Source organism: Acinonyx jubatus, chromosome B2, assembly GCF_027475565.1.
Source record: "Acinonyx jubatus isolate Ajub_Pintada_27869175 chromosome B2, VMU_Ajub_asm_v1.0, whole genome shotgun sequence".
NCBI classification, from domain to species: Eukaryota; Metazoa; Chordata; class Mammalia; order Carnivora; family Felidae; genus Acinonyx; species Acinonyx jubatus.
Window position 1 is genome coordinate 140,457,708 of NC_069385.1, and position 14,887 is coordinate 140,472,594.

At 43.0% G+C, this 14,887-nt stretch overlaps 1 protein-coding gene across 5 annotated transcripts in view; it reads right to left on the reverse strand.

Annotated features, from left to right (window-relative positions):
• Nucleotides 1-883: 883 nt before the first annotated feature.
• Nucleotides 884-14,887, reverse strand: part of MBOAT1 (membrane bound O-acyltransferase domain containing 1) — a 104,068-nt gene continuing 90,064 nt past the window's right edge. For 4 of the 5 annotated variants that reach the window (XM_027040399.2, XM_027040403.2, XM_027040400.2 and 1 more), the window contains exons 9-13: nucleotides 13,929-14,032; nucleotides 11,458-11,522; nucleotides 9,113-9,245; nucleotides 6,829-6,980; nucleotides 884-2,066 (exon numbers count right to left, since the gene is read on the reverse strand). In XM_027040399.2, the coding sequence (XP_026896200.2) occupies nucleotides 1,940-2,066; nucleotides 6,829-6,980; nucleotides 9,113-9,245; nucleotides 11,458-11,522; nucleotides 13,929-14,032 (581 nt within the window). In that variant the 3' untranslated portion in view covers nucleotides 884-1,939. The remainder of the gene's footprint in view (nucleotides 2,067-6,828; nucleotides 6,981-9,112; nucleotides 9,246-11,457; nucleotides 11,523-13,928; nucleotides 14,033-14,887) is intronic. The other variant, XM_027040401.2, reaches the window with a different exon arrangement.

Sequence of the window (14,887 nt, forward strand, 5' to 3'; positions counted from 1 at the left end):
AAGACTTCACTGTAATATGGATTACTCCAAAGACTTTGGGCCCACGGTGACCTATATCATTTTTACTGGTGTGCATTTTTCTTGGTCTTGCACCTCTACATGTTCCTGTTGGAAAAAGACCCTGATAGATTGTAAGTACCCATATCCCCTCTCCCCTAACATTCCTCGTGGACCAGCAAGGTGGTATTGCCCCAAGGTTACCTGGTTAAATTGGGGTGAGCCTCAGACACCAGCCAAAATGTGCTATTTCTTAACTTCCATTATCTTACATATAAGGCCTAGAGTTTAGGTTCTAGTATTCTCCATGAACACCATACAAACTCTTCAAGGGACAAGCATATCATTTCACATTTCATTGCCCTAAGCAGCAGCAGGGTACCTCCTGGAAATTAGAAACTGTCCAAAGCTTTGGAATTTGGATTTTAATCTCTGCTCCTTCACTAACTCTGTGACTGTGGGGGCACTTAGCAAACCTCCCCCCTGATTCTCTGTTTCCTCATCTGGGAAAGGGGGTTAATCCTACCTGCAAAGTTGGGAATGAAGATAGGAAATTAAACCAAAAACCAAAACCTTCCAAGTACCTGACATAGAGGACAAATTGAACAGGTCATAAAAGGTCAAATTTTAAACAAATAAAAACTGGAACTTTGTGCATTTGTTAAAACTTAAGAGAAAAACCTGAACTATGTGCATTTGTTAAAACTTAGAGAAACACACAAATATAAGGCACGTGCTTCAGAATGCTGAGTCACCCCTCACAGAAACAAAAAGCAATCATTCCATTCAGGAATGCTTCCTTTATATAGAAACACAGCATTCATTTGGTAAAAAACCAGTTGGGGGCCATGCGATTGGAACAAATTCTCTCACCATTACTTTAGGGTACACTGTTGTAACATATAATTTATTATTATCAGTTTCATCGTTTTGCACATTTAATACCATGTTTCTTTCTCCCACATAGAATATTATCCAATAGAAGTCCCCGAAAGGAACCACAGCACATTCATAACAAGGATAGAAAACGGTCCTCCATTTCTGCTCTCCGATACAATGATTCAACTAAAATCGTCAAATTTAATCAACCGCAAAACCAGAAAAGTGAAAATCAGCTGGTGTGTGTATCATAACCAAGATCATGAACACCTCCACGAAATGAGGTGAGCAAAGAGAAAAATGCTGCTTCTTAACAAGCTTCTATGGAACTTTACTTTTTTAAAACAAATTACTTATTTAGAAGGCTTATTTATTCTGCCTTTGATGGTGCAAACATTTGGGTGTTTTCTCAGGGCCATCCCTGGGCAAACAGTATGGCGTGTGTGAAATGGAAAACAGTAGCCCTTCCTAGACTCCTGGAGTACAGGAGACTGATTTCCAATCTTGGCTCAGTTCAGAAGGAAAAAAGGGAAGAGTTCTATCTCTTGGGGAAAAAAATGCAGCCTACTTTAGGGCATGCCTGACTTTCCATCCACTCAAGTGTTCACGGCAAGTCCTCCTGGTTCTTTCGTGCCGGCTCCTTCTCCTCCGTGGTCTTCTGAGTGTCGTCACTGTGGTCAAAGGGTCTGGGGCTTCCCAAGGAACAACCATATCTGGGTATATTCTGGAAGATCAGCTCTGTCAGCAACCACCTTCTGCCTTCCGGAGCAGATGTATGGGCTCCCGTGGCTGGAAATGGTGCCAGAGAAGCAAAGACCCAGCAGCCCAGACTGCACGGTCTCTGGCACATTCTGCACATACCTCCACACCACTCAAATGTCCTAGGAAATATTAAATCAATTGGACATGGCTGACTTAAAAAGGCTTGATAAAAATTCTCCCTGCACTTAAAAAAAAAATGCATGTAAACATTGCTTCTAAGTCACTGGAGAACCCTTGAGCCTTTTGGTCTCAACTTTCCGATGTTTTGCAGTTTTACAAGCTCAGCTTTTTCTTGGAGGTATCAATCTTTTTTCTTCTTATTAACGGAGTTCAGAGTCTGAGGCTGCCTCTGAATATGAGCATGGGGTTTGACTGGCAGAAATAGTATTATCAGAAGACTTATGATGTGTAAATAAAAGTACATGGACCTAAAATAAAACACAAAAATTATATTTCGCACAAGGATGCAAATGGGAAAAGTCACATGGGTGTGATTACGTCACCTGCAGGCCAGCAAGCGAAGGCACAATTTTGGGCAGTAGCCAATCCATCTGTATTCCAGTTTGCCTTGATCCACCCCAAGGGGGGCTCCTTTGGTAGGTGAGCAGGCCAGGGATGGACCAAAAGCATAGAACTGAACACAGCAAACCCATCAGCCCATCTACAGATAGATACACAGTACTGTCCCCCTGCCCTGATCAGACTAAGAGCATTAATCCCGTAACAGCCAGAAACCCCTAGTGATTTGAAATCTAAGAACACACAGGACCCAATTCAAACCCTATACTCTGTTCCCTAGACACAAACGCACCTTACACTTTAACTGATATGCTCAAGTGTAAAGAGTTGTTCTTGTGTGTGTTAGGAGCCAGACCAATCCAGATTTTCAAAACCTGCTCTATGACTCTGAAAATCGCTTTCACCCAAACTAATAAGAAACAAGTGCTGCTTTTTCAGTCTGTGCATTTCTATTGTGTAAATGTGGCATTCAGCACACTGAGCACAATGTAGACAATAAATATCTGTAAATGCAAGTAATCAGACACAGCTCACATTTGTACAACTGTTCTATAGCCTTTTGGAAAGGCTGAACTTAAACGTTCTCCAATGCTTCTGGAAGATCAAAGGAAAATAATGTCAAGAAACCAAGAACAGATTCATGTATCCTTCTCAGACCCATTGGAATCAGGTTAATTCACACATCCCCTAAATAAATTTCCCTGAAAGCATCTACAGAATAGTCAAGAGTTCTAACAGAAGCAAATACATCTTCACTTATTCTTTCAATAAGCATTTACTGCTTAGGATGTACAAAGCATTAAACCAGGACCTAAAAAAAGGCAAAGCCCTTCCTTCCTTCAGGGGAATGGGGAACAACAGGAATATAGGAGTGAAGGTACCACAGATACCTCCCTCCCACCTTAGCTGGAGGACACAGTCCAAGAGCCCCAAGTAGAGGTCTGAAACTGTGGACAGTACTGAAACCTATATATACTGTTTCTCCCTATACAGACCTATGATACAGTTTAATTCATAAATTAGGCAAAGAAATTAATAGAACAGCTACAACCATGTACTCTAATAAAAGTTATAAGAATATGGTCTCCTCTCAAAATACAGTACAATAGTACTGTACTCACCCTTGTGATGATGGGAGATGATAAAATTAGTAACATTAGGCTACTACTGACCTTTTGATTACACATCAGGAGGGGGATCATTTGCTCCCAGAGAGTAATTGCGGGTAACTGAAACCATGTAAAGCAAAACCGGGGATAAGGAGGCTCCTATAATTTAACCAGCCCCAGGCAAGTAAACAATTAATTTATTGTCTAAACCAGGACACTGAGAGTGAAAAAGAGTTCTATAGATAGACACACTGGCTCAACAGGCACTCCAGCCACGCTTTGTTCTTGCAATTTCTTTAATCTTTCACATGTGGCCGTATCTACACTGGAACAGTTATGTTAGATTTCAATCCCCTCCCAAAGTTTAGTAACCTATTCTGCCATTCCGTATTTTTCTAAAATTTTAAGAAACACTTCATCTCTTTATTATGGAAAAACTCAACATTTGTTGAGCACCCTAGTTCTGAACAAGGTACCCCAGATACACCGATGAATGAGGCATAGTCCTCACTCTCAAGGAGATGCTATCTGCAAAAGAGGTCTCTACCTGGCATCCTTACACACTGAATTTAAGAAAGTGTCACTACTGGGGCACCTGGGTGGCTCAGTCAGTCAAGCGTCGGACTTCGGCTCAGGTCATGATCTTGCGGTTCATGGGTTCGAGCCCCTGTGCTGACAGCTTGGAGCCTGCTTCAGATTCTGTGTCTCCTTCTCTGTCTGCCCCTCCACTGCTTGCTCTGTGTCTCTCTCTCAATAAGTAAATGTTAAAATATATTTTTTAAGCGTCTTCTACTTAAAGACAAGTTCGTGGATAAGGATTTGCCTTTCAAAATGAGTTCCCAAAAAGGTCCAGCCATGGACCAAAGGTGCCCCAACCTTCCAATTCATGTATTGAAGCCCTAACTTCCCAAGGGATGGTATTTGGAGAAGTGGAGCTTTGGGAGGTAATCTGGTTGGGGGTGGGCCCCGTGATGGGATTAGTACCTTTATAGGAAGATAAAGTGAAACCAGAGTGTAAGCTGCCTCTCCCTGTGTGGCTCTGCCACCCTGTGAGGACACGGAGAGAAGGCAGCTTCCGTAAACTAGGAAGATAGCACTCACCAGAAACCAAATCTGCCAGCACCTTGATATTGGGACTTCCCGGCCTCCGCAACGAGGGAAATGTTTGTGGCAGAACTCACTCGGGCTATATTTAGTCATAGTATCCTGAGCTCAGACAGGTTCTTTCATAATACATTTAAGTATTTACTTGGGATTCACAACTTAAAGATTAGATGGGAATTTAAAGCTGAGATGGGAAGTCACCATAATACATTTAAGTATTTACTTGGGATTCACAACTTAAAGATTAGATGGGAATTTAAAGCTGAGATGGGAAGTCACCATAGATTGAAAACCGACTAGACCTAAAAATAAAGCACATCTGAAATTTAAATGTTAAGCAGTGATAGATGTGCTGAGAAGTGATTTGCATACAACTGCCATTCATTGCCAGTCACCGAAATTAGCCCCAAGTGAGGAACAGATCTGGAATGCAACCAGACCCACCTCCGCTAAAAAAAAAAACAAAAAAAACAAAACAAAACAAAAAAAACGCCCATTCAATTTTCATTTCTTTCATCAGATTCAGTGATTCTCTTAAGAGATGCTGAAAACACTTTGTGAGATGCAATCTATGATAGCCATTGGCAACACGTGGCTGTTACAATTCAAATTAATTGAAAGTAGATAAAATTGAAAATTCAGTTCCTCAGTCACCGCAGCCACATTGCAAATGCTCAACGGCCACACGTGCCGATGACTAACACACCGGATAGCATTTCTATCCTGTAGAAACTTCTGGACAGAGCTGATCTGGGCAGGGAATTATTGTTTTCGTAAATACATGGAAATCTACTTGGGTGATCTGGCTTGGTAGCTGTTTGCTTCTCTTCCTCTAGAGCCCCTGAGTGTAGGAATCAGCACACTTTAGTCGGTTAAACGCACGTTATCTCCAACACATCGCTATTTAGCATGATCTCCAACCAGTAACATTCTGCCCGAATAGCTTGTAAAGACATTTTTCGTGACTGCGCTACTGTTCTTGCTATAAAGGAACTCCAGGTCTGAAACTCAGGTCGAGGTGTGTGAGTTTTGTTCAATCACCCTCTCTGAGCTTCCACTTCCTCTTACGACAAACAGGGATACTGATAGCTACTCTCTCCCCTCAGCTCACCGCTATTTACCATGGATTCTCGGTTCTGCCAACACTCAGGTCACTTGGGGCTTCAGTGCCCAGAACCTCCTCCTAGCACGGGGGGCCTTTTCAGTGCTGTTCCCTGTGTCTGGAGCACAGTCCCTAGAGTGCTCCACCTGGACCAGCACCCTCACATCCCCACACACACTATGTGTCGCTGCCCCCCCATGCAGCCTCCAGGTCTTAGCTCAAACGCCGTTGTCACCCAAAAGCTACTACCCTTGATGTCCGGTCTGAGTCCGATTCCTGTTACGTGCCCTCCTAAGTCTCGGTACTGATGAGGGAGCATTAAGGCAAGCTGAGGGCAAAGTGCAAGCCAGCACCCCCGCCCCGCCCCCAGGTGGGATATGTGCCATATTCCTCAGACACTCCTGGCCGCCCAAGGACCAAGGAAAGGAAACAAGCAGTTAATAGAGATCACAGTCATGCGGGACGGGAATCCCCCTCAGTTCACAAATATCGTAAGATGGCCTTTTTTTGGTAATTTATTATCAACAGACTCCTCTCCAGTTATCTCTAGACTCCGTTTCCTGGAGCCCCTGGTATCACGTTCCTCTCCATAGGGATATGGGGAACAAAGGCAAGAAAGAAATAGCAGGTAAAATTAAATTTCTTTACAACCTGCAGCCCATTGATAAATACTTGAGGCAAATACGGAGTAGAACATTTCCTCCAGGAACCCCCTCCCATCCTAACGTAAATGCCTTACTAGAGGAAAAACAACCTTAGCTTCACAATAGCAAGGCCTCAGGTATCCTAGGAGTCCTCTTTAGCAGACCAAAGGCCTTCTGGAGGCCTCCTTTTGACTCTACCTCCCCCAACTCCAGGGTATATAACTAGTCACTCTTCACAACCCCAGTAGAGCTGTTCCTGCCCACCGGTCCTGTCCATGTGCTTTGATAAAATCACATCTTGCAGCAAAGACATCTTCAACAATTCTTTCTTGGCCATCAGCTACCAACCCCCACCACTCCAAAACCTCATCAGTGTCATTCACTCTGAGTACAATCTTAATGCCTGCTGCCTCTATCAAGCTATCCCCTCCATGGCACCAGGAAGGATTTCTTTTATTTTTCTCACCATTTTATCCCTAACTTCTAGGACAGTGCCCAGCAACCAGAAGGTATTAAATGGTTTTGAGCTGAACGCAGACATTCCTGCTGTAAGTTGACACGTATTTCGCATTTTGGCAGTTTCCTCCACTTAAGATACGTGGAAGCCATATTTAGAAATTCTTAATACTGATGGATTCAATTTGCCGACTCCCAAGCCAAACGCAGAGAAGACAAGTTTATGAAACGGCAATGGAGAACGACAGAAACTTACTTGTATAAGCTGATGGTTGGTTCAACTGCTAACATAACGAAGGGAGCAACGGTGTAGGACACGGCCAGCTGAGTGACCGCCCAGGTGACCACATCATATGCAACCTTGAGGGCTTTCGAGGAAAGGAAGTAATGTCTGTAGTTGTTCCTCATCTGCAAGCCAAGGAAGGCAGAGCCAGGGATAAAAAAATAAAACCAGTTTTTATTCCATGCATGGGGGGCAGTATACCTTGGGAACACAGGTGATCAAAAATGCCATTATGATTTTTATTAATGTAAAAACACATATTTATGTCCACTGTTGACAAGTATTCAAAGAACTAAGCAAAAAAGAATTTTATCTTTTGATATCTCCCAGCGAAAAGCACTGTTTATAACCTTGGCACATATCCTCCCAAGCCTCTCGCTATGCATACACATCCACATTTATATTTTCACTGATGGCACGGATTTATTTTCTAGGCTTTTTTTTTTCCTTAGGATTCTATCGAAAACCATATTCCATGCCGAAAATATTAATCTGTGATATAATATGGAAAAGCTAACTTTTCCATAATTAATTTGTAGGTCTTTTAATAAATGGGACTAGATTTGCCTCCAGAAAGACATGTAATTCCCAGATCCAGGAACCAAAGGTGCAGCTGGCACAGTGACTGGCTTATAGGTAGCTTAGCCCCAAAGCAGGAGAGGCTTCCTGGGGGCCTCTGGGTAAGCTAAAGACTCCTTGGCGAGTTCAAGACAGTCAGAGCTCCACCCCCTGGGGAGCGTAAGCAGTATCAGAAAGCAAACTCCTGAGTTCCTTCTCCTGTTCTATCAACCCTCTCTACCCCCTACCTACCTCATTTGTGAAAAATATGTCCAGGCCACCCAAAAGAAAGGCTTTCCATAAATCAATGCTTTGATACCAGTTGACATCACAGAGCTAAAGGCATTTTCAGGAATAATACTTTGGATATATAAACGAGCACAATTCCGGTCTTTGTTTTAGCTTGTCCTGGCCATCTGTTCTGTGCTTTTATAATGTAAGGGGTATGTGAATGGGAGAAAAGACACGGCGTTCCTTGTTTTCCACTTACAGATATGTGGCATATAGACGTTACTACTCATGCTGATTAGTGCACTTTTAAAATAATCAATTATTCTTGTTCACACGCATATTCCAACCCACATTCATCGAACTAAAACAGGTATTCTGCAGGGAAGGGACTCTTGCTCACTGCGGGATTCCAGTGCCTGAAACACTCACAGGATACATGAATTAAAGAAAGTGTGAATAGCTACGCTGGGGCTCCTGAATTCACATCCAAAATACAGTTTAACAAATGTCATTAAAAATCCATGGCACCAGGGGCACCTGGGTGGCTCAGTCGGTTGAGCATCTGACTTCAGCTCAGGTCAAGATCTCACGGTTCATGGGTTCGAGCCCCGCGTTGGGCTCTGTGCCGACAGCTCGGTGCCTGGAGCCTGCTTCAGATTCTGTGTCTCCCTCTCTCTCTGCCCCTCCCCTGTTCATGCTCTGTCTCCGTCTCAAGAATAAATAAACATTAAAAAAATTTTCTTTTTAATCCCTGGCACCTAAATATGGAAGGCCACAATCATTATCAAAGGTTGCGATTAAATCAAATACAAAACTCTACTGCACAATCAGCACACCCTGATTTACAATTACTCACATACGTGTTCATTTCGTTCTTTAAGGGCAGGCAGGGTTTGTGTTTCTTTAGCATCCTACTCTACAACCAGCACAGAGTAGGAACAGTCCAGGACGAACTGGAGGCTACCCAAACAAATTCACAAAGAATTTCACACAAACTAACTTAATCGGATCAGGCATGAGCATGTGAAAAGTTAGAGTGATCTCTAACAACACAATTTTACTGGCTGCACAGACTTGGTGGATTGTTTCTCAGCTTACGGTAATGAAATGAGAAAATGAGTTGGGTACAAGCAGAATGAAGCCTGTGGAGCCTCAATTACGAAGGCATCGTAATCGGTAGACTGCTTAATGATTAAAAATGTTTTCATCTCTTAAGGTACGAAACATTCGTTAGTCCTAAAATTCCTTGTTTTGCAAATACCAACTGTAAATAACAGAAAAGCAGTTAATCACTTGGTGGCCAAAAATTCCTATATTGAAGTATTTCTCTAAGAGGAAGACTTCTGTTGTGTGGTGAGTTTTCAAAGTATCGCTCCCATCTCCCCCACCTACTTCTGAGACCGGAAGGTAACACACATACAGGCATCAGATTATTGGGGAAAAGATCCTACAACCAAAGGAAGCTTACCGTTCTGGCTGCTACTGTGACAAGGGTTCCAGTTAAGAAGGTAAAATAGTATCCAGGGTAGACACCATGCCACAAGGCAGACAGGACAAAGGTTAGCACCGTGGGGTACCAGGGAACCCGCTCATAGCACACTCTATGAAGAGAGGAAGGTACAACAAGCCATCAGTCAGAGGACCAGAAACGTCTAACTACACTTGTGCCTTCAGACCACACAGAAATCATCTGACCCATTACGGATGGCGAACATGCCTACCCCTATCAGGGCTTTTCAATGCAATGCCAGCTGCCTGAGCTCCGTTTCCTGAATGCTACCAGACAGGGAATTCGTAGTCCAATCGTCTGGGGGAGTAGAATAGGAAGTTTTAAACTGCATGGAACTAAATGATCTGGGCCCCGTCATACGAGATCTAATAAAAGTCCAAGCGGTCACTCCACCCAGCAAGAGCTCCACCAGTGCCCTGATGTACCGGGAACACTTATGGATCAGTGCCACTGGCACTAGAACTTTTCAGATCAGGATAGCGTCTTTCGAAGTGGGTATCTTCCTTCGGTCAAAATGAATCCCAACCTGGCCTCCATGCCATCTACCCAGCCAACGCTGCAAACCTTTTCATCTCTCTTGGCAAGGACTCCAGCACAAAATCAAGGTGTCGGTTACACGACTTTTCAGAGCTCCCAGTGTCTTTGGATTTCAATCCACGAATTCGCTTTAAAGAGGGACACTGAAGAGGACCTAGAAACGGTCAGCAAATACCCTGGAGATCTCTGACTTCTTGGTTGATTAAAACAAAGTGATGGGGACTTTCTCCCAAATCCGATCTATAAATTGCCAGTGGCAGTATAAGGAAACCACTAGGTGCTTTACTAGACAATAGAACCCCAAAAAATAAAATAAAATAGAAATTCAAACAGTTAACACCAATCCAGCTCTGTATGGATTGTCAAACGCAACAGAAGTGAACCCAAACTAAGGACTATGGCTTCCTTGTCACACAAAGAAAGAGAATGCATTTGGGGAAAGAGACACAGAACCTATGTTTCTTTGAAATGGGCTAGTCTTCACAGGTATTTGTTTCTTACCCTCTGTATCTTTTTGTATGAATAAGATACTTTGTTTTCTAAAATGATTTTTTAATATTTGTTACATTTTTTATGTGCTCATTATGTATGTTCAGTCATCTTAGAACATAAATTCCCAATGGAGATATTGGGATTACCTGACATACAGAAATAGAGGTTTAGGGGCACCTGGGTGGCTCAGGTGGTTGAGCATCCAACTCTTGATTTCAGCTCAGGTCATGATCTCGCGGTTCATGGGATCAAGCCCTGTGTCACGTTCTGTGCTGACAGTGCGGAGCCTGCTTGAGACTCTCTTTCCCTCTCTCTCTGTCCCTCCCCAACCCGTACTCTGTCTCTCTCTCAAAATAAATAAACATTAAAACAAACAAAAAAAGAAATAGAGGTTTATGCTAAATTTACTGGTAAAATTAATAGCAGCAGTAAGTACAAACTCCCAAAATTTGCATGTTCCGGTCAATTCTCAGACGGCGCTGCTTGAGTTTACTTTGGAGTGTTACCGTATATTGTCTCCTACCCCGATGTTGGGACCTATGAAAAATGCTACGTATCGGAAACAGAATCTGCAGCTTGATAGTTTCACACTCTTCTTGCACTCGTATGATCGGAGTATTCGCTAGCTAGAGTTTTTTGCTTCAAGGATAGCACATTATTAATTCCATATTAAGTAACGTTTCCAGTTTCGGAATGTGTAGGGAAATAAACGACAGAGAAATATGAACTAAAACATGAGGTTAAAAAAACATAAATCTTCAAGGTGCCATCAAGCTGTTAATGCTAGGGATAAATGGAGATCTTCAGTGATTTGATGCTGACATTGACCTTCCTTGGCCTAATCTCCTATAGGTAAGAGGCAGCAAAACACAGAGGTTTGAAAGCCTGGCTCTGGAGAGAGTCTTTTTGGGCTCTTATCAAGTACTCATTAGCTGTGTGACTTTAAGCAAGTGTCATAACCTCTCTGTCTCACTTTCCACATCTGTAAAATGGGGATAACTACCATCTCCTATGGAAGTACCCTGAGAACTGCACGAGTGGCCGCTAGACAAGAAGGGCACTATTAGGTGTTTGATACACTAAAGTAACTATGCTACGCTGTGACCCTCTCACATTATTTCTACTTTTCCATTTACAGGGCAGAGATGTTAATACACAACAAAAGTGTCAGATGACACGTTACTCCTGGCAGACTACTGCTCATCTAGCGACGCCCATCTAAACATATCCCAGTGCCACGAGCAATGAGGTCATTTTTTTTTTATTTTTCTTACCGCTTTAGCCAAGTAGCTGTCTGAATATTCCAGTTTTCTAAGTACATTTTGAAACTTGTGGCAGTCTAGAAAGAAGAAAATAACACCTATCATTAGCTTCAAAAATTCCCCAAGTAATGGAAAGTCCTCCCCAGAATTTCCCTGGCGGCAGATTAGATGTGCATAGAGACGACTCCATCCAGAGAAGATCAGTGGTTCCATCCTACACAGTACAATTTCCTGGTGTTTAGACAGTTCGCTTTGCACTAAAACTTGGCTTGCAAAGTCGTCATTTCCCTCAAAACTTATTTTCAAATTATAGGAAAATTGAAGGAATGTCTTACAGGTTTTTCTCCCACTCTGGTTACAAAAAATTTTTTTTAAGTCATCTGAGTTTAAAAACTAAACACTCTAAAGGGGGATTTGCCGTAGGAAAAGTTTCATCATGTCGATTTAGGCTCTTCTGGAGACAACCTAAATTTAACTGTCATCTTTCCCTATGTGGCCATCTATACACTAGGTCAGTCTTGTGAAGTGATTCTGCCAAGAGCTGCACAGGTTCAAGGGCTTCCAGTTGGATTTAGAATAGGGAGAGATTTCACGCATGAAGGAGTCTCCATACAAAAAAAGAAAACAAACATCACCCAACTGGCAATGACACAGGTGCCAAGGAGAGAGATTCCAAAATAATCCATCAGTTGGGTTTTCTCATTGAAAAAAAAGAAAGAAAGAAAAAAGTCATATCAAAGGCTGGTAGTAGAAAGCATAAAGCAAACTTTCAAGAACCAGAATTCTTGGGGTGCCTGGGTAGCTCAGTTGGGTAAGTGTCTCTTGATCTCAGTTTAGGTCTTGATCTCAGAGTTGTGAGTTCAAGCCCGCATCATGACGCCTACTTTAAAACAAAACAAAAAACCAGAATTCCTAATAAAGGCAGAGTATAAGTGGCACTTTTTTCTATGCCAGCCCTAAGGACATCTTGGGCCATACATTGGCCTAATGTAGTATGTTTGGAGGGAAGGTGAGAGATGGTAGGTAGGTAGATAGATTAGACAGAAAATTAAATACATAAGTAGATATTATAACTTTTTAATTCAAAGCCCTAAGGGGTTTTATTTATGTTGTCTTTGGCTAATACAACGCTATATGTACAGCTTCGAAGTACCTTAACTAAATCAGACTTCCTTGGGTTCCTTGGGTTTCTTCAGCTCTTTGCTCTAGTAGATTCTCTACTGAGAATGCAAACTTCTGCTTTCTGGTTTTCTTTTCTAATAAAGATGTGACTTAACAACTTAGCGCTTCACCCTGACCACACACCCACAACAGGAGGGCTGTGTTTTGGGCATACGGCTGAGGGGACTGGTGAGCAGGCCAAAGGGAGCTGCTGTAAAGGACGTGCACCCGTAGCACCCCAAAGCAACCAGCGGTGATCCAAGATTTTTGAGGAAGCCAAGAACTTGAGTGGGAAAAGGGAATGGAGTCCCGATGCAACTCTCTCGGACGTCATCTGTATAGAAATGGGAAGCTTGTAGATGATCTACACTGCTTTTCCACGCATGACAAAGGTCGTACTGGAGGCTGCTGCTTGTCCATTAAGAAGAAGAGAAGCCTCGGGCATTAAGAAGGTGGAGAACATCGGCCATGTCCCCTTTTGGCCTGGTGTCCACCTAACAGGGAGCAGGCGGTCAGTCTCCACATCCCTGGTTTCTTGCTCTACACGCACATCCTCTTCTGCTCAGACTCTCCCGTGGCACCCTGCCTGCCCTGTGGTGGGTGGGAAACCAGAACCGACAGCAAATATGAGTCACCCGGCTAGAGGACCAACCCTTCTGTAGGTCAAGAACCGAGTCCTTACTCCCACTCAGCAGCCAGGAGGAAAGGCTGCTCTGACCGCTCACACAATGCCAGGAAAACCAGGAATCTCATGGCCCCAACAAGACCACCTCTGAAGATAAGGACATGTTGAGAACCGAACCGTGATCCAAGAACAGAGCCAGGGAAAGACCAAAAACAAACAAACAAACAACAACAAAAAACCCACGCTGATTCGAGTGGCCTAAAAGCCATGTGCCATGACAACGCTTCTTAAAAGCAAATGGATTAGAAATGTTTCAAAAGGAACCACAGAGAATGCCTGCCACACAACAACCTAAACGCAGGAACTTCCAGTCTGTATTCTTGACTGAAGAAAGCAGAATGTGAAATGAGAGAAGACGACATCTGTACTTTCTAGTAGAAAGAACAGGACTGTAAACAACAAAACAATTTTCCTGGTTCCTTTTCAGATTTCTACATGTCATTCCTTGAGCCATGCAAACTGTCAAGAAAGTAGGTTATCTTAAAAAAAAAAAAAAAAAAGTCCAAGGGGCTGCTCGACTTAGAATTCCCTGATCCCTCGGACACTCTGAGGAAGAACTTCCAGGGACACCACACTCAAAGCAAATCATTTGCTCTATTTGCGATGGAAGCTTGATGCAAAAGCATAATAGACTCACCTCAATTTTCCAGATGTTTAGGTTAGAAAGCAGATCCCAACAGAAATTTCCATTCTTATCCACTCCGCTGAACCCAAAGCCCGCTGCATTATTCACTGCATCAGCTATGGTTTTTAAAACAACACATTAGGATATGGAACAAAAGTCACGTTGCTGCTTTATAAGATATTAAATGTCTGTCTAGCTTTAAGATTGAGAGAGAGGCAGTGGTCTCTCCTTTGGGAAAGAAACCAACACAATTTAAAGGACCTGGTACCTTCATAAATCACAGAAACATCAGTGGTTCTTTGGTGGCCTTAACGTTCACGGACTCATTTTTATTCATTCGCTAGCATTTAGTGAGCACCTGCGAATAATAAGAAGGCACTAGACGCTCACAGAACACAAAATGGAAGTAAAAGAGAAATGAATCAGAACAAAGCAGCAAGGATTTAGTGACCAACTTGATAGAAGGGGAGACAGGGAAGAAGGTAAACACACATCTAAGCTCAGAAGCAGAGGCCAGAAGAAACCGAGGACCCAGGGGACTCAGGCCCGAGAGTTGTCATTCAAGATGGCACAACGTGAACTGATAGTGTTAGTTCTGAAAGAGAAACCGGAGCTCATTCTGGACACATTCAGGGTGACATGCCAATAGGTTTCAGCCAGAGCTGCTGAGATACAGTTAGAAAAGCTCAGAACACAAGACAAAGAGCTGAGACAGACATGAACCTGGGGCCAGCAGCCACAGAGACCACACGTGGACCCCATTACCAAAGCGTCCTACCCACAAAGTCAGTCTGAGAAAACGCCCGTTTCCATCTTTATTTCACTTCACTGAACGGTAAGAAGATGTCCCCCTGCGGTGAGTGCAACATTTCTGATTCCTTAATTATGCAATTTTGTAATCAGATAGAGACCTGATGAAATCAAGGTAGATGCCGACCAAGAGGCTGATTTTCTCTTTTCACTTAGTTCAA